Here is a 20,937-nt window from a genome sequence, read left to right on the forward strand (position 1 = left end):
AGGGGAGGAGGCCCAGGACCTGTTTAGATATTAAACATTGTTATTGGCCCTGAGCAGGAATCAACCTCGGGTCGCTGGGCTCATAGCGCCACGTGCTCACCACTGGACTACCGCACCACACCGTTCCTAGAAAGCTCACATACACACCACATCATATTCATTTATCACTGAAGAATATGAGCTACACTTACGTTAAAGATAAGACACTACTGTGATCAATTATACTTATACCAGACTCCTCGTCATCACTTTGTTCCTTCTGCCTGATCCCTAATCTATTCCAAGGTACACAAATGGCAGCCATGTTCTGCTCTCACAGTATTCCACTGTATGGCTTCAGGCCTATTATTATTATAATAATTTAAGTCGTTTGAACATTATGTTTGTAACCTGCATTGGCAAGGTGCAGCTGCACACAATACACAGTTCTGAACATGTGCGCACTTGTTTTAAGTGTTTTTAAATCGTGAGCAATTAATGTGCAAAGCACCCCGGGCAGGAGCTGTGCTGGTAATGAGCAGCAATTCGCATAACAATGATTGCGATGTAAAGAGGGGAGACAACATTTGACTATAAATGCTTGAATTTCTAGAGGGCTTAAGCCGGATTATAGAGTCAAAATATGAAACCACCATTCAGCTTTGCAAAGGGAATTTAAGGGAGAAAAAACAAAACCCGCTATCACCTTTGCGCACACAGAAATTGCGATCGAAATCGCGAATTCAAAAAGGTTTGGCTCCACGATTGAGTGGGTGCTCCGAGGCGGACGGAGAGGTTCGGCTGGCGTGGCCACGTGGGCAGACCCAGCAGAGCCAGAGCCAGCCAAGGCCTTGAGGTGGCACCACCTGGGGTTGCCACCTCATCCACAGACCCTGACATTCGTAATTTGATTTTTGGGTCGGATCGCCGTAAGTAAAATTTGTGTCGTAACCCTTCACCCCCTACTCGACACGGCCAATTAACCCTTTCTCATTCCGATGAGGCAAGTGCACGTCTTTAATTTTTCGTTTCGAACATTAATAAATAAGTCGCGTGAACAAACGTGCCTAACCTATTACTGCTCCGACACACCGGCAGTGTTGGAGAGAAATGAACAACATTGGCTAAACAAACCCGGACGATATTTTTCAGTCAGCCTAGGTCCTATCATCGAAACGGTGCTGTATACCGTAACGCAGTTCAACACAATACCACCGGCCAGATCTCGGTACATTTCGATCATATTCCTGGCACCCGAGCACAGGTGCCAATTCCCAGACTGCCTGGGTCTCTCCCAGACAGGTGACATCCCAAGCGCCGCCACTCAGAACGCACAAGTCAATGGATGGGTGGCACACCCAATCTATGCCTTCACTCACGAATAATACACATTCCTGCGGAGGGATCTGGTAGTAACGTTGGGTTGCTCGGTCAATGGCCTGCAGGGTCAACGGCGGCGTGGTGTATTCCGCAAATATGCCCGACTGTGAGGGCGGGCACAAGCCCACGTGAGTAGGTGAAACGTTGAGTTTTATAAGGGCACCACGGGGTGACCAGCCCCTCCCCCACCCAGCCCCACCCTCCCCACCCAGCCCCTCCCCACCCTCCCCTCCCCTCTCCACCCAGCCCCACCCCTCCCATTTTTGGATGCACGACGGACGGACACAATAATCCCCTGTGGGCGGGTGGAACCAGGTGGTTCCTACCAGTATTACTACTCTCCACTGATGTGTGACGTGGCTGGGAATCGAACCGCCATTGGTGGGGGTTACACGGCAGTGCCATAACCCCTGGGACAGTGCAACCCGTGCCCTCCCGCTGCCCCACCCCCCCAACTTCTACGCAAACAAACTTTGATTCACATTGGAGACTAAACTAAAACCAAACTAGTTATTGCATTTCACCGGGTAAGGAAGGACCACTGAGCGAAATCGTTATTTTTCAGAAACCACCTGGCCACGAATGATAGCTCAACGAAGCGGCTTATCATCGTGGAAATTTATAGCAGCCAAATACTCTTAAGGCATGTTTATAAATGTGGAAGAAAAACCCGGAGGACTTGGAAAAAAATCCACACGACCACGGGAAGAGAGACATGCAAACTCCAAATATACAGCCGTTAGGGTCGCGATCGAACCCATGACATCCTCTGCAAACCAGGCGACTGTGTTAACATCTCGCCACCGCTGCGCCCGTATTTCGAGATGAAATATGTCTCGATGTAAATTGCAGGCACTTATTGCTGATGTACTTTCCTGTTGGCCACTGCATTTTTTTTTTACAACACAAACCTGCCACGCTTGCATGTGGGCAAACGCATGACGTGTCAGCTATTTCTACGAGGGTGAACAGGAAACAAGCTAAATACATTTTTAAGACTGAAATTATCGCAATGCGTTTTTTGAATTCAAATGACTCCTTTACGGTGGCGGTCTACATTATTTTTTCGTTAGAAATTTGCAACAGAACTGCCTGTACCAAGAAAATATGACACACACTAGATCAAGATAAATACCCCCCTTATAGACTTTAAACAGTGCTGTTAGCAAGCAACTATCAAGGCTAGCACGGCACATGAGGTGGTGGGTGGCGAACACCACACCTGACCACTTCTGTCTCCCCAATGCTGATATTTATACAGAACACCAGGTGTTCATTTAAGGCTGAATCGACCTAGGGGAGGCCCTGGACCAGTTCAAATCTTCGCTCCTGTTGGTGGTGAGCGGGAATTGAACTCGGGTTACCGGGTAAATAGCAGTGTGCTAACCAATGCACTACCATCCCCCACACAATGTATAGAAACACACTCACAAAAATCACGCTGCTAATGTGTAATTGCTACTCTAAACACATTTGATAAATTTAAATCAATTATCACGGAGGCCACTGACATTCGTTCCACTGCCGAGACAATGCCCCTCCGCTGGCTTTTCCGCCCATCATTTATGACGCCCAATTGGTGCTCGTCATACAGCACCCTCGGTCACGACTGAAGACAAAAGGGGTAAAGTGTCGACGCCATGCGGCGGTGGCGGCGGGGGGGGGGGGGGGAGGGCCCGTTGGGAAACGGCAAATTTGCAGGCGCGTTGAACCCGGTCGATTTCTCGTCACAAAAAAAGAACCCCTCCCCCCGCTCCTCAACGCCTGAGCTTGAGACAGCCACGCAATTTCCATGAACGTAGCAGCATGTCTAGCCCTCTCGACGACTCCTGATGTCCCTGGGCTTGCAAAATGTGGACGGGGCCAGTGAATTGCATGGGCACGAATCAATCGAGTGGAGTGATGAGGACGGTGAAAACGCAGCAGGAGGGGGCATTTATTTGCACGGACAAGTGGGGAAGCAACGGCCTCCACCAGAACACCGGCTTTCTCCTTCGTGTCGGCGCATGCGAGTGTGCGCTTACGGGATTTGATCGCAGCCGCGAGTTCCTAGAGCTCGGGATGACGTGAGCCATGCAACGTGCAGAGACAGGATCACGCAGAATCAGAGAGAGGATCACGTAGAATCAGAGAGAGAATCGCGCAGAATCAGAGAGAGGATCACGCAGAATCAGAGAGAGGATCACGAAGAATCAGAGAGAGAGAATCACGCAGAACCAGAGAGAGGATCACGCAGAATCAGAGAGAGAGAATCACGCAGAATCAGAGAGAGAATCACGCAGAACCAGAGAAAGAATCACGCAGAATCAGAGAGAGGATCACGCAGAATCAGAGAGAGAATCACGAAGAACCAGAGAGAGAGAATCACGCAGAATCAGAGAGAGAATCACGCAGAACCAGAGAAAGAATCACGCAGAATCAAAGAGAGGATCACGCAAAATCAGAGAGAGAATCACCAAGAACCAGAGAGAGAGAATCACGCAGAATCAGAGAGAGAATCACGCAGAACCAGAGAGAGAATCACGTAGAACCAGAGAGAGAGAATCACGCAGAATCAGAGAGAGAATCACGCAGAACCAGAGAGAGAATCACGCAGAACCAGAGAGAGGATCACGCAGAACCAGAGAGAGGATCACGCAGAACCAGAGAGAGGATCACGCAGAACCAGAGAGAGGATCACGCAGAACCAGAGAGAGAAAATCACGCAGAATCAGAGAGAGAGGATCACGCAGAATCATAGAGAGGATCACGAAGAATCAGAGAGAGAATCACGCAGAAACAGAGAGAGAGAATCACGCAGAACCAGAGAGAGAGAATCACGCAGAACCAGAGAGAGAATCACGCAGAACCAGAGAGAGAGGATCACGCAGAATCAGAGAGAGAATCACGCAGAACCAGAGAGAGAATCACGCAGAACCAGAGAGAGAGAATCACGCAGAACCAGAGAGAGAGAATCACGCAGAACCAGAGAGAGAATCACGCAGAACCAGAGAGAGAGGATCACGCAGAATCAGAGAGAGAATCACGCAGAACCAGAGAGAGAATCACGCAGAACCAGAGAGAGAGAATCACGCAGAACCAGAGAGAGAGGATCACGCAGAACCAGAGAGAGAATCACGCAGAACCAGAGAGAGAGAATCACGCAGAACCAGAGAGAGAATCACGCAGAATCAGGAGGAGGATGATCCGAGTCGGAGGGTGCCGGCCGAGCTCACCGAGCGGGGGCAGCTCGTACTCCACCTCGAGCACAACGCGCTCGCCCACGTTCTTCAGGAGGCTGATGATCTCGTCGTGCCTCAGCCGCGTCAGGTTGATGCCGTTCACCGTGCGTATGCAGTCCCCCACGTTAAGCTGGTCGCTCCTGCGAAGGGCATCGCCGGGTCAATGGCGCGGCCGTCGAGCGGGCGGGCGGGCGGTTGCAACCCGAGCCCGCACCGGGCCACGCGAGCGGGAGGCAGGGGGTGGTTGGCAGGGTGCCCTGGCTGGCAGGACCAGGTTTAGGCAACGGAAGCAACGGAGGCGCGTGCCCAGTCAGGCAGATTGTCGAGACTCGGGAAGGGGCGGCAATGTCAAGGCGAAGTCAGGTTCAGAGTCATCGGAATCAAGAACGTCGATTTGTACAGGAGGAATCCAATGAGCTGTGAAGATCTTTTTCACAGCTGTACAGTAGGTCTGATCCAGAGGTCGCAAACGGGTTTTGATTTCTTACCCGTACCCGGCCGCACCAGGGTCGCAAACAGGTACCCGTACCCGGCCGTACCCGTACCCTACCAGTACCCAGACGGGTACGGGTAGGGTACGGGTATCGGGTACCTGATTGCGACCTCTGGGATGAAGCCATGTTGCAGGCACGGGTGGGTTGATTCTAGGAACTTGAATTGTGAGAAGAGACAAGACGTTGGGAAATGAGTGACAAACGGTGACTCACCAGTGACTCGCGGCCTACCCGTACCCGTACCTGGCCGCACCAGGGTCGCAAACGGGTACCCGTACCCGGCCGGGTATGGGTAGCCGGGTATCGGGTAGGGTATGGGTATCGGGTACCCGGTTGCGACCTCTGGTCTGATCAAATAAGCCCCATGACCAACACGGCATAGGGGAGACCTTCATTCAGCGGTGGACTGACAACACGCTATAAATTATTATTAATGTTTACATTACGCTTGAAATGATTTATACCCCCATTCACTCCTACCCTTCCCACCTTCAGACATTAAGTTTTATTTTAATGTTGTGGTGCTCATTATTTCTTATTCCCACGCGTGGCTACATGGGACAAATAAAATAATTACACACAACGCATATGAATCCAAAGGAATGCATTAGCATGCGTAGAATTGGACGGATGACTTGTAAGGGATCTATTTGAATTTACTTGTCATTCATATTCAATCGTGTGATTGTTACAAGATTGGATGTGAATGTGAGAGGGCATTGTGGATATGCAGTCTATGAGAGCCTTGCAGTCAGAGGTGGCTGGGTGGACCAGAGTTCAAAAAGCTGAGCCAGCACTCCTGAAATCCTGGTCAGCCACCTGTGATTAAACCAAATTCCTAAGTGTGTTGAGTTAATGGTTTCAGCCCAGTCACTAATTTTTGCAAAGAAAACCCATCATGAAAAAAAAACCTGGTTTTACACTTGATTTGGCTCCGAAGATGTATAAACTAATATTGGTTTGATGTTTCACAAATCCCATCAAACACCTCTTCCACGGGCCACTCTCTGAAGCATGGGGGCCACCGCTCCGCGAGATTCGTTACTGCACACCGACACGATGCGAGTTGGGGGAAGGAGGGAAAAAAAAAATATTTGAAAAAAGATTTCATCCCACGGAGGGGCGAGTCGGCCTCACCGTGCCGCGATGCCTCCTGGCCGGAGGTTGGAGACGCGGGGCCGCCCCTCCTTGTCCGTGCCGCCCGTCACCGTGAGCCCCAGCGTGCTGCCCTCCTTCTTCATGAGCTCCACCGTGGTGCTGCCCCGCAGCTCCTCTGCCAGGAGGCACCGCGTGAAGCCATCGCGGTAAGTGAGCGAGCATCGTAATCACCATGACGACCGCTGCCGTCAAGATCATTATCGCTGTCGTCACCGCCGCTCGTTTCGTCACTCGGACAAACAGTCTCTCTCGAAAACGCGAACCAACAATGGGGTCTATTGCTAGAGTAATTTGCGCGACTAAACACAGATAATGGGATAGACCCCGAGTGCCCCCGTACCACACCGGATAAGAGGAGTTTTACTGCAATCACACAAATCATCATCAGCCATGGGCTAACCACTGCTGGATGAAGCCTCCCCTCCACTGCCCAAGCTGTCGCCATCACTCACGGTCTCGTGATGCAATAAGCAATCTGCCATATGCGCAGAGTCTAATTTAATTTCTCTGTCTTGTAGTGGTGGATGACCTCTCTCTGGGCTGCCATTTCGTCGTTAGTCTTGACCACCGGCCATCAGCTCTTCCACTGACACGTCCAGCTCAAGCACACTTGGCTTTTAATAAAATTATGTCTCTCGCTTGCGTACATTTACTCATCCATGTGTTTCTATTGCAGTCTTTCTGGAATATGAATATATTTAAGAATGTATAGTTTTTTTTAAGTGAACAGAAGTTTAACCGAGAAAATCAAGGAGACTCATAATAGCGACAGGGGACTTAGTGCCGAAATCATTATTTCAGAGACAGATGTAAAAGCCCTTTCCTAAACAAGTTACTCAAGTGCACAACCAAATTACGCCAGGTGCAAAAACGAAAATGAAATGTCTTAAACTTAATTTGTTGCACCAGTGAAGCTCAAAGAAACGTGCGTAGCAACACTAACTCAATCAGTGCCTTCTGGTAAACATGCCAAGCCATGGAGCCGCTGCAATGCTGGCCTGTGATCAGCACACGGGTGACGAATTGCCATCCACTCCCTTGTAACAACAAAAGTATCCTGTGGCTCAACAGGCAGTTTTTTTTCTAGAATTGAGATCACACCAATGATTTGAAAATGCCAATTATTTATCCAGAGTGTGGTGGAACGAAATACAAGTTTATTGGATGTTACGAGAGAAGAGGAACAGAATAGAAGTACATGATGGAAGGAAATTTGATCAGTAAATCCCATACAATAATGTGAATGTTTAACTTCTGTCGCACCGTACGTAGCCAACCGTGCGAATCGGAGGTGCGGGATAATCCGTGCGCTTTGGCTTGGAAGAAAAATATTTACCCAGGGAAAGCCCCACCGAGTCTCGAAACTATTTATCTGGAGGATCCTGCATTAGGACGTTCGGCCAAAAGTAACAATGAGTGTTTGGCTTCATGTGGGAGAAAACGGTAGAACCGAGAGCAGTGTTGTTCATTGCAAGGCCCGCGGGCACACTGGCGGCCCCTGTTGGTCTTTAGTGCGGCCCCTGATGTGCGGCCTCCCGACAAAACACAAAAGTCAAAACACTCCCTATCATCATCGTCGTTGAGCCGTCAAACTCCGGGGTTTCAAATGTCGTGGTGGCCCTCACACTGATGATGTCTTATTGGCGAAAGTGGCCCCCCCGCTCAAAACTAGTGAAGGACACTGACCTCGAGGCAACCCAGCATGCATATGAAGGGGGCGACACTCACCACTGCCATCTCCTGGCCACCTCGCAGCGCCATGCCTACAACACCTCACAAGCCATGGCGGTCACCCTATTTAAATGCTAACCGGGATCAAGCCCACTCAATTTCCAAAATATGATTAGATCGGGAACATTTTGGGCGATTTCGTCTTCAGCACGCGGTGCGTCGGTCTCACGAAAGACAAACAGTTCCACGCAGGAGTATGCAGACTGCATCTGACCGGAGTAGGGGCATCACTTCATAAATTCCATTTAGATCAAGTGGACCGATCTGCTGTACATGCAAAGCCTTTAGACAAATAACCGTACGCGCTGCTCGAGTTCAATCGCCTTCACCGGGCCCCTCCTGCAGTGCCGGCGGATTTATAAAAATACAGATAACTGGCTGATCTGCTCGCTCATGGGAGTGTAATGGTGCTTATCTAAAGGCTTCCCTTGCAGCCTAATGGAAATATTGCGAGCAGCACTTGTAGATTTTGTTCTACCGCTATTGCTTCGCTTGCTTTGCTTCTCTTCTCGCGGTCATACTCCGATAAGTGCTCCTCGCTGTTCAAGGTCAGCCCACATGACTGGCTTTTTGTTCCCCTCCGATTCATGAAAAAAAACAGCCCTACAGTAGCTGTTGAGAAAGACAGTGGACACGTTGATTGAAGCGAGGGGGGTGGTGTGGTGGGCCTTCCCTTTACTCCCCCTATAGCCTAGAACTCCCTTCCCACAGCCGTTGGTGCTCCAGACTGAAGAGACTCATTTTTTAAAATCCTTTATATTAAGTTCGCGTGCTTGCTTGCTTGCTTGCGTGCTTGCTTGCTTGCGTGCTTGCTTGCTTGCTTAGGACCGTGCAAATCTTTCGGTCGTTTTTTAACCCACTTCCCGTGATCCAATCGAGCTGACATTTTCCACACAGACTCGTTGTGCCAGACAATTATTGTTTGTGAAAAAAAATTCCCAAAATTTTACACTTTTTAGGCAAAAAAAATTATTTTACATATATTCAAATAGAACGCATTCATGGCTTTGGCTGAACGTCAGAGTGTAAGAGCCCAGAGCGTAACCCCTCCACAGGCTGTGGCGGAGTAGCGCAGTTGGTAGCGCCCTCGCTTCCCATGCCAAAGGTCGTGGGATCGATCCCCACGTCCTCCACAGGCGAATATATTTTTAAATCCTTTATCTTAAGTTCGCTTGCTTGCTTAGGACCGTGCAAATATTTCGCTCGTTTTTTAACCCACTTCCCGTGATCCAATCGAGCTGACATTTTCCACACAGACTCGTTGTGTGTGACAATTAATTTTCGTGAAATTTGTTTTCCAAAATTTTACACTGTTTAGGGAAAACAAATTAAATATTTAATTACCAATTGCTTAATACTGGCAGACAATCATCTGACCCATAGATTGCAGCCACCTCAAGCCAGAGGACGAGAGAACTCTAGCCGCCACGCATACAAAGGATTTAGAGTGAAAAACTTTGTTTTTACGGGTTTACTTGTTCCCCTGCCTAGAAGCTGGTCTTGCTCTTTCATACTGGTAGGAACCCACTGGTTACACCAGCCCACAGGGGATTATTGTGTCCGTCCGTCGTGCAGGGAGGGGCTGGGTGGAAAGGGAGCGGCTGGGTGGGAGGGAGGGGCTGGGTGGGGAGGGTGGGGCTGGGTGGGGAGTGGAGGGTGGGGAGGGGCTGGGTGGGGAGGGTGGGGAGGGGCTGGGTGGGTGGGGAGGGAGGGGCTGGGTGGGGAGGGTGAGGCTGGGTGGGGAGGGTGAGGCTGGGTGGGGGGGGTGGGAGGGGTGGGGCTGGGTGGGGAGGGGCTGGTCACCCGGTGGTGCCCTTATAAAACTCAACGTTTAACCTACTCACGCCGGCTTGTGCCCGCCCTCACAGTCCGCCATATTTGCGGAATGCACCACGCCGCCGTTGACCCTGGCCATTGACCGAGCAACCCAACGTTCCTACCAGCTCCCTCCGCAGGAATGTGTTATAAACTCTGTCCACACTGTGTCCGTCTGCACCGTCTTGAGATGAAGTTGCTTTTAGATGCTCCGTAAATCCAAATAACGTACAGTGCTGCGATTGATAGAGAGCTACGAGGCCCGAGACATTTTCGATGAAATTATTTCAGGGAGCAGGGCCCATTCCTGTGTCAGAACAGCCCGAGAAGATGACATCACGTGCCTCACTTCTGAATTCACTTTAATTGAGGCTCGAGGTGCCACTGAAGAAAATCTATTTACCATTCAGCCAAATACCAGATCTGGGTATTCTGTGAACAACAACTACTTGTGTTGGATTCCCAGCCATTGGCGAGTGTCAGTGGCAAAGGGTGTTTGAACTTGTCCTGGGACTCCCCTAGGTTGACTCGGCCTTAAATGAGTGCCTCGTGCGGAGCAAAAACATCAGCGACTGGGGAGACAAATGCGGCCAGGCGAGGTGATGGCCACGTCAACAACAGCCTGCTGAAAGCTATACGGGAGACCTTTGCCGATGTATAGTGGGGAGCAGTCGTAGAGCAATACGACAAAACCGAGTTTGATTCCCGGCCATGACTAACACCACTGTCAACCTTGCGTCTGAACTTGTTGTGCACCTCCCCATAGGTAGACTCAGCCTCAAATGAGTAACTTGTATCGGAGAGACAGAGGCAGCTGGGCATGGTGGGTGTCTACGCGACTCCCTCGCACGCCGTGCGCCACGCACGAGGAGTCGTGAGTTCGTCACCAGCGGCACTGTGTCACGACGGTTTCGTGAGGCTGCACGGGGGACCGTTGGCTTCGTCTGGCAGCCTCACCTGGGATGCTGTGGCGTCTGAGCGCAACCGTGCCATCCACGCGTGCCAGCCCGCTCGCACGTGCGTAGGGCCCATCGTCTGAGGACAAACACACACGGCGACAGCAGCGGTGCGATTAATTAACAAACGGGCAAAAGCAACGCACGGACGTCTGCCAGTCCACACGCATGTAAAATAGGCAAGTAAAGTGTTGGCTCGCTGGACAAAATGTTGTTTGGCGACATTTGTTTTTAAGCGAAAACAAGCTTTGTACTGGTTTTGAACTTATTGGTCTCAGGTTTAAACAAATACAGTAGTGGTGTGTTGTCAGATGTTACAGGCAAGAGCACTATGCAAAAACTGCGGGGTCTTGTTCAGTACAACAGCAAAACCACATAAAATAATCCAGAGAAAACAAGATACGATGAAGATTATGCACTGGTCCAAAGGCGTCTATAATTGACATTTATGTTTGTACTCTCGGCCACACAATGAAAAATAAAAATCCATTACAACTTTAGACATATACATGTGTGTGTGTGTGCGCACACAAGTCTGTGAGCATGAGCACTTGATAGACTGCCAGAGAATACATTGTGGCTTAAAGATAGTGACCACAAAAACACACACACACAAGGCATAATACACGCTATGAAGTAAATATGGACTAACTCGGTATGTGAATGAACTCAAGCTCCCAAGTCTGGTCTCCCAACCCAGGTGGTCTCAGTGGTAGACCACAAATAAAATGGCCAGTATGCACGACACTTCCTTCAAAGGTCAACGGTTGGAATCCACGTCAAAGCCAGCCTTAAGCCAGCCTTAAGCCAGCCGGTGTCGTGTTGTAAAAATATTAACAAACAGAGGATGGAGAGAGTCGGTCATCGTTCGGCTCCCCGGTGTCACTTGCATCACGTTCCCAAGGCTACCGGAGCGTATGCCCGGCCTGGCGCAATGACTGGGCAAGCGGGCTCGGCACCAACTCCCACGCCGGAGTTACCAAGGCCAAGGCAGCAAAGCTGGGCTGCGTAACTTGTGTTGTGTGCCGCACACCTTTAGCGAATCCACGCTCGGAATCAGTGACAGTAAAATGGAAATAATAAAATAATAAAAAATAAAACAGTATAAAATAGTTCATTATTTTATTTTATATATATTTTTATTTTATTTTATTATTTCCATTCTAGGTGACTTTACCGAAAGAACCAAGAAGATGAATCCCTGCAGTCACGAAAGCTTTAAATCGAAATCAGTCACAGTAAGTCAACCTCAATGCGCGCACTCCTTCCCACGTGTCCCATGATGGCGGAGTGTCACATTTCAACAGCTTACAACTTGCAATGCACTAATATGGAGCCGACTGGTAAACATGGCATCGCATGGTGGGGTGAAAAGAATGGCGTTTTAAAATTCTCTACTTGGTGCTTTGCAGACAATTTTTAAAGACAGTTGAGATGTTTACAAGATGCGCCTTTTGGCGTCATCTGGTCCAACCCATATGAGACTAGGCTCGAAGGAAAGCTGTCTCGGGTGTGGACCAATCAACTTCAGGGACAGTGCACATTATCAGAGTTATGTTCTTTTGTTTGTATTATGACTGCAGGTATTGCGGTCTATGCAAACATGACTCCTTGCAAAAAGGTGTCAGTTTTGTTGCCAGATAGAAGGGTAAAGAACCAATTATCATGTTTACAAGATTTACTGTGTGCGGAGCGGTGGCACTGCGGTTAGTGCATTTCCCAATGGAATTGGTTGCCGAAGTTTGATTCCTGACCACAGCAAACATCGATTGGTGAACGACATCTGAACCGTTCCCGGGCCCCACCACTTCACGTTTTTGTTCATGTTTTTGTTTTTTTGTTTGTTGCGGTTGCACCCGATTCCAGAGCCGAATGGCTCACAGGGCCATACCTGATAAATTAACTTGAACTTCACCAACCCGACCAACATGAAGTATGGCCAGAAAACAACACCCATAACGGCATGGAGAGGCCTTCATCCAGCAGCGGATCGACAATGGCTACCGATTACAAAAATATATTTCCATGTTCTTCATGCCACATTTCAGACGACGCGAGCGCAAACGTCAGACGTACGGCGAAGGTGCGAACGTAAAGAATTTAGCAACAGCAGCTGCTGCACCTCACCGTCAACAAACTCTTTTACTGTTCAGGAAGCTCACGCTGCGCTGAATGCAAACACTTCTGCAATGTCTGGAAACGGAAATGCATTTTATTAGAAACCTGTCGCTGTCCTCGAGCTATCCATTTGACTTTAATGATATTTATAGATTTTATTTTTGGGGTTTGAAATGAGTTTTTGTGTTTTGCCGTCGAGACAGTGAACAAAAATTGAACTGCGAAACAGTTCATAAAAGTCACCCCCCGCAGCTACATCTGATGCGTCAACAAGCCGCGCGGCGTTAAAACTACAAATATGTATAGATTTCTCGCGTTGCCGTTAAAATGCTGTTCAGTTTAAAAATGACCGGCGTACATTACTTATCGATTTACTTTTTTGTGTCAAGAGATTTAATTTAATTCAAAGGCTGACTGACCGTGCCACGGTGGGGTCGGCTTTGAATGGCACGCGCCGCTTGCCGTGAAAAGTGAGTGGCGCGCGAGTTTAACCGACGGAATTGATTGTTTGGGAGGGCCCTCACGACGTACATTTGAGACACACGAGCATGTCCGTCTGTGCGGTATCACATTCGCGCATTACCTGGCATTTCTCTCGTCAGACTGGTCCCTTATAGCGGCCAAGTCCTTTGAGTGCTCAAACCCTGACCCTGCCTCTCGTGGTCACGCAGCTGTATAAACGTGGATTGCTTAACAATAACAAGCGTGGAATATTTGTGTTTTATTCTTCTTATCCTCCTCTTCCATGTTATTTTAATCCGGTCTGTGATTGATAGCTAGAAGTCATGATCTTGCCTTAACCTCAGAGAAATTGCAGGAACATTTGACTTGATTTATAGGCCTCAACATTGTAAGTAAAATACTGCGGAGGGGAAAAAAAACTCCAATAGATTGAAGTAGATTTAATAGATATGTTTTATTTAGAGCCCTTTAACAAACCGCGGATGAATGAAGGCTTGTCCATGAGTTTCCATCATCAGGCCTGTTTGACCATACTTCACCATGTTGGTCAGTGACATTCGGTGGAAGTGGGGCTCCGAGACCTGTGCCAAGGCTGGGATTTGAACTCGCGTTGCCGGGTTCACAAGGCAGCACGCGCTATCCACCGAGCCACTCCTGCACACGTTAATGTGAACATGAAATTAACAATAAAGCAATGTAAGGTAAATGTATAAAAAGTGGCTATTACGCCACCCATTCTTAAAATAAAACGATCAAAACCGCATTCCATCATATTTTTAACTCGCATTTTTTTTACACACAGAATGGCTTGACGACGACACAAGAAGAGATTGGTGCCTGAAAGATGTTGCACTACTTGAACTTTATTGGCACTACAAGACAGAGGAGAGTGGAAACAAATGACAAAAATGTGCAGTGGACACCTAAGGGGCTATCTGCCCCATGGATCGTGGTGATGATGATGGATTTTTGTTTAGGCAAAAGCTACTCCTGCAATGGTGTCCACAGCTATTTACATCTGGTCTGACAGCTTCCCATAAAAAAAAAATGTGGAATGGGCTGCAGTTGTAACTCGTCACGTACGAACACAAGTAGACCATTGTTGGAGGGACACAACTGGAAAATGTTAACGACGATGCATAAAAATCGGGCAATTGTTAAAGGCAGGGCAGATTCGAGTGCTCCTGGAGATTTGAATCTGAAAATTGAAAAGAGAGACCACGAGAGATGGCAACAACGTGGGGAGGCCTTCATCCAGCAGCGGACAGATCAAGGCGAATAATGATGATGAAGGCAATGTTGATGACCAACAGTTGCTGTTGTCGATGATGATGAAATACAATTTCAGAAACTATATTGCAAAGTAAACAGAACGTTGCACTGCACGGGGCAAATATAGTGACATTTGTTTACGTGTGACAGATCACCCCTACGATCCACTGGGGCGTTTAAAAAACTAATAATACAAAAGCATTGTTTTGTAAAGGTCGATTACCTCCAGGCTGCTTCCATCACCAAGTCCACGTGGTTCTGCCTTCCTAAGTAAACATGAACCACTGCTGAGATAAGTTTGAGCAACCTCGAAAAAAGAAAATCGACCTCATTGCTTCTGGAATGCGTAACCCTCAAGTGTCCAGAGCGGAACTTTAAAATACGACCACTTGGCAGTAATTTTATTGATCGGCAAAGCATTTTATTTCGGTCTTCGGGTGGGGGGGGGGTAATATTTTATGATTTATATCTGTTCAATTCTGGTTTCAATTGGCACCGCCGCTGATCAATGAGGATATTTAGTGCTACATTTTACTCTACGAGGTCGCAATAATCGATGATGAAATATCGTTTGTAGTTTTATTACTTCGCCCCTGGCAATCAAATTAAAAGTACAAGATGTACACGGCATCTTAAAATCGGTCGTTGGCAATTGCCGTGAATGTACTACTGTGCTTACTTGTTATTTGTGGGTGGTTATTACTTGATTTCCCTCGCAGGTGTTGTTATTATTAGTTTGCACGGGCAATGCAATAAAGTTGAAAGATTTGACAAGGTCATAAAACTGATGTTGGTAATGCACATGCATATGCAGTACTAATTACATTCCTGCATTTCCCATAAATATGCTAAATTCCTGTTGATATGCAAATTCCTTTGTCAATGCGCCCAGCTTATATATATGCTCTAAGCCCGTGTGCTGTTTCATTCAGACTCTGTCGCCTCGACGGACCTGGTTTTCACCTGAGGACGGCTGCTTGCGTTGTGGCCGAAACGTCGTGAGAATTGTTTTATTATGTTTTATTTTTATTATTTTATTACTTCCCTTCTACGTGACTTTACCGAAAGAACCAAGAAGATGAATCCCTGCAGTCACGAAAGCTTTAAATCGAAATTTGATGTTGGTAAATTACGGAAAGTTTTTTTTTTTCATGGGATTATTACGTGTTATTGCATTCTCGTGTAGGCCCAGACTTCAATTAACCATTCCAAAGGGCAATTAATTGCAGGGCTGTGTCCCTTTTCCCTTTTGTCCCTCAAGAGCTCATGTTGATTTAAAAAGCGGCTGTGTTGCCCAGGCCACTGAGCTGGCACCGCTGGACATCATGAGTTCGAATCCTGGTAGCCAAACATGATTATAGTGGTTTCTCAAATGTAGTGAGGTGATCGTCGTTTCAGCTCGGTCATCAAAGACTGCACAAACAGAAACCTGCACATTTTATTTTGGTTTAGCTAATTTCCAGTCATGGAAATAAGAAAAATAACCATTTCACTGTCATAATGATGGTGAGCATTACTCTGTATAGCAGGACATGTGGGAAAGAACTGGCCTCTAATGTGGATAAGAAGTCACATGAAGGGATCTCAGTAGTAGTTCTGTGGTATTTCATTCCGTGGACTGTTCTCCATCACGGGATGCTGCACTACTCTGCGAGCATTCCTCACGGATCGTTCATCGCACGGCCTGATGCGACAGCACAATTGGAATAACATTAGGAAATAACGAGGACAAAAAGTGGATTTTAAATCAGGTGGCATCCTGTTAAGCCAGGTGCCAACTGTTATTTTGAGTCATGGATTATATAGGGTGGCGCATAAGTCTGGAATCATAGGGAAAAATAACGAATTCTATTGACTTAAAGCTTTAGTGACTGCAGGAATTCATATTCTGCAGAAATTAATATTCATAACCATCTGAGGACCCAATCAAAACCATCACCTTGCCATACATAGCAGGGGTCACCAAAAAAGATCTCCAAAATCATGAGCAAACACAAGATCCAGGTTCGATTTAATGCAGTACATAAAATTCGTGATCTGATCCCATCTGTGAAGGATGTGATCCGTGACATGCAATACCCCGGCGTCTACAAACTAAGCTCTGTCTGTGGCAGTAGTTACATTGGGGAAACTAAGTGACATGTCTCGGACCGTGTTCGTGAACACAAGGCGGATCTGAAACACGGTAGGACCAATACCTCGGCCGTGGCTGATCATTGTTTTAACGCGGTGGGCTCACACGGAATTGATTTATCTAAGACGAAGGTACTTTGCAAACCCACTGGCTATCAACAAAGATTCGTTCATGAAGCCATCCACATATACAGACATAGACACAACTTTAATCGAGAAGATGGGTACAAACTGAGCAATCATTGACAGGACGTTATCAACCAGTTTAAGTCATAACTGGCTGCAACGTTCCCATCTTACCACTCTCCGATGCTAGTTGTTATTTTCGGCACAGGTTACATTTCCCACACTAACATAGCCACCTCGCTCGCCGAGCTCGACGTTGCTGCTCTGCAATCTCCCATTAACATGCTAATCTCTCACATTAACATACTAATCTCTCACAGTAACATAGCCACCTCCACCCACACACAGAGGCCGCTCTCCGATCTTACATTAACATGCTAATCTCTCACATTAACATGCTAATCTCTCACATTAACATAGCCACCTCTAACCCACACATAGAGGCCACTCTCCGATCTCACATTAACATGCTAACCTCTCACATTAACATAGCCACCTCTAACCCACACATAGAGGCCACTCTCCGATCTCACATTAACATGCTAACCTCTCACATTAACATGCTAATCTCTCACATTAACATGCTAATCTCTCACATTAACATGCTAATCTCTCACATTAACATGCTAATCTCTCACATTAACATGCTAATCTCTCACATTAACATGCTAATCTCTCACATTAACATGCTAATCTCTCACATTAACATGCTAATCTCTCACATTAACATGCTAATCTCTCACATTAACATAGCCACTTCCGTGCCCTCATCGTAGAGGTCGCCCTCCGATCTCACATTAACATGCTACTTTATCACATTAACATGCTAATTAATCACATTAACATCACTAGCCCCGCCCACTTCGTTGATGACCCTTGGGCTACACCCATTTTAAACCTTTAAAACATCTTGCCTCAGTAGCTGTCCCCCTCTTTTTTCTTCCTGATGACGAACGCTTGTGTTGCAATCGAAACGTCGTTTTGTGTTGTTATTTTTTATAATTTATTTTAACCTATCTACGTGACTTTACCGAAAGACCCAAGAATATGACTAATTGTTATTCTTATGGTTTCTGCAGGCCCAAGATGTCTCTGAGTATTAAGGAAGAACGAGTCCAGATGATTCTACTGATAGGAAATTGGAGTCAGAGGGAGGTCGCTGTTGAATTTAACAGACCGCATCCAGACCGTGAGCCAATAACACAGAGATGTGTTTTTCCTATAATTCCAGACTTATGGGACACCCTGTATAATCTTTTGTTGAACTCGGAGAGGGTTCTTGCCTGTTGGAGCAGCACTCCACCAGCCTAAATTCAAACAAACCCCACTGCTTACGAGCAAATGAATATCGACAAACCAGTCCACAGAGTTTGCTTGTATTTGAAATAATTCTGCTGTAATTATTCACTCACAGGAGGCCATTTATTTTGTTAATCCCGGTGCACGTTTTTGGCACTCGAGTTTCGTGTCTATTTTACTTGTCGCCGGCCCCAATGTTTTCACACTTAGATTAACGTGTGACAATTTGCATTCCGAAACACCAAGACAGGTTCCGGATGTGCAAATTAACACCGCTGCGAGGTAATGCTCGAATCAAGAAAGGCACCAACCAGGGGCGGTTTCTTCATTAGGGCGATTGGGCGACGCACCACCAATGTCATTGAACCACAGAGTCACGCTAGCCGTCACTGTGCCTCTGGATATAGTCCAATCAGCGTCATGTCACGTTCTGTGGAGTACCGCCTCTTTTTGGGCAATTTCACTCCGGCTGAGAATCGCCCCGAGTGGCCCCATAGACTTACATTCAAAGATGGTTTTTTTCGAACAGGGGCGCTCCAATGCATTCTCTATGGCTTCCGGGAGGGCTTGCACTAACGTGCTTACGTCATCATACGTGCTAACGTCATCATACGCAAGCACGTTTCATCCAACAATATAATTTATCGCCACCTAGTGGAATCTTTAATAAAATAAACTTGAGTGGTTTGTTTTAATAGTGAGTATAGAAACAAACAAGATGTATTGTAAGAGTCACTTTATTTTTCATTAATATTAAAGAAGTGAAGTTGCCATTACATGCTTAAGCTGTTAATTTATCCATTGTATGGGTGGACCTTATCCTTATCAATCATCCAGACATTTGCCCCCCCCTGAGAGATTTTGCAGGAGCCGCCACTGGCACCAACGCACCGACCGACGAAGCCAATTCACCTCCGAGAAGGGCTGGTTAAAGCAGCGCACTTTCCCACTCCCCCCCCCCCCCCCCCCACAAACATTTGCCGAGCAGTCTCGCCTCAACTTCTCCTTTAAAAAGGGCCCAGCCTTCACCCCAACAAACAAAAATCCTCGGCGCACTTCCCCGGCGCACACTTACACGCACTCTCGTCTCTGGAGAAGTGACCGGCAAAGTTATTTCCAGGTTACTGCGCTCGCTCAAAGGGGATTCGGTTTCACCGTTAGAGCAAGCGGTCTTGTACATCACACCGCGGTACCAAAGCACACTCCGCAATCCGCAGCGCCTGCGCTATTCAATCTGAAGCAAACACCGTTAAATTGAGTTACTACTCAAGTTGGGAAACACTGCTGCTATGTGGACACTTGCACAAAAACACGCGCGCTGGAGCAAAGCGCCGACTGGCCTTTTGGCCCTCAATAACCTCTCTCATGGGTTGTTGTATTTTTGTCCTCTCTCATATTTAAACACAACCACAAGTGTGTTCAGAAACACGGCGCGTGCAATGGGGGACACTGGACGACAATCGTCTTCTCCCAGTGTCAATTTGCAACCCGCCCACGCGACGCTCAACTGAAGGAGAGGGGCAGTTACGGCATTTTCAATATCAAACGGGAATAGCGCACCGGGAGATTCCGCGAGGTTTATTTTTAGCCGCGTTAATTGCACGGTCGCTCCCGTCCCGAATGTTAATCCACTTCGGTTTCCACATCAAAGTGCTCGTCCGTAGCAGTGCTGCTCGTTCGGTGCGACCATCTGGCAAAAAGAAACAGCTGAGGTCCATATTAAATAATAATTAATAATGAATCCTGGTGGCGGCGTGAAACGCGAGAGCTGGCGGGCAATGAAATCCCCCCTGGTGGCCGACGGAGTCGTCGATCTAGTTTAACGATAAAGGCAAGCCCCTTAACGCTACAGCGAAAGGACTAAAATAACGATATCTAATCCAGCACCGGTCTCTCCTCCGCCCCCCTCTGATTCACAGCGGCGTCCGGTTACACGTCGGCGTATGCACTAACGGGGAAGGAACGTACACAATGAATGACATACCACACGAGGGCATCCACAGCGGACGCACACTCTCTCGGAGGCGGGCACACCCCAAGCGTTGGCTACCGAAGAGGCGATTCCGCCGGACGAGAGCGGTTCAAGGTGCCCTGCCGCCCGAGTGTCGATGGGTGGCCAAGATCAGTCCACGCAGGAGACGCAAATTTAGAGGCTGTTTAGGATTGGGAAAATGTTGTTTGGGGGGGGGGGTGTGAGCTTTATCTTGATAAAAGTCACCGAATGCATCAATAACACTGCCTTAAAACATATATAAATGTAATGTTTTGGGCTGATGGGTGCAGTAGTCAGGGTTGTCTGTTGGCCCATTCACGAATTTTAAACAAATTCTGGCCGCTTCTCAATCCACCAGCTGATGGAAGGCCTCCACATTCCACGTCGGTCGTGGGTTTTGTTATATGTAAGTACCATATTTCACTGCAGTGGTCAGTGTAAATTGGTGAAGGGGGTGGGAACAGATCTCTGACACCCTTTGCGACTGATGTTAGCCACGATTGGGAATTAAACTTGGTTCATTGGGGTTTATGGAGCAGTGAGCACATAAAAATCTTCATACTAATAATCACATTTATTCGTCCAGTGCCTTTTTCAGAGACGATGGCCTGTGGCGATGCTCGAGTGTGGCAGACTTTCGATCCGAGTCCCAAAGGCGACGCAAAAACAACGATGGTTTCAAATGTTTATTTGAACAATTCGCGAGATGGGATGGATCAAAGGTCATCTGGGCAGGACGTTCCAGACCGATTGGAGAGGCGACGTAAATGGCAATACCACTGCTCTACCCCCCACTCCTC

At 47.6% G+C, this 20,937-nt stretch overlaps 1 protein-coding gene across 10 annotated transcripts in view; it reads right to left on the bottom strand.

Annotated features, from left to right (window-relative positions):
* The window catches only part of LOC133342611 (glutamate receptor-interacting protein 2-like), a 189,862-nt gene that overhangs the window by 40,324 nt on the left and 128,601 nt on the right, over window positions 1-20,937 (bottom strand). For all 10 annotated transcript variants that reach the window (XM_061551863.1, XM_061551862.1, XM_061551858.1 and 7 more), the window contains 3 exons: window positions 10,736-10,813; window positions 6,212-6,347; window positions 4,575-4,720 (listed from right to left, as the gene is read on the bottom strand). In XM_061551863.1, the coding sequence (XP_061407847.1) occupies window positions 4,575-4,720; window positions 6,212-6,347; window positions 10,736-10,813 (360 nt within the window). The remainder of the gene's footprint in view (window positions 1-4,574; window positions 4,721-6,211; window positions 6,348-10,735; window positions 10,814-20,937) is intronic.

Source organism: Lethenteron reissneri, chromosome 15 (assembly GCF_015708825.2).
Source record: "Lethenteron reissneri isolate LAM-NWPU_2019-01 chromosome 15, ASM1570882v1, whole genome shotgun sequence".
Lineage (NCBI taxonomy): Eukaryota > Metazoa > Chordata > Hyperoartia > Petromyzontiformes > Petromyzontidae > Lethenteron > Lethenteron reissneri.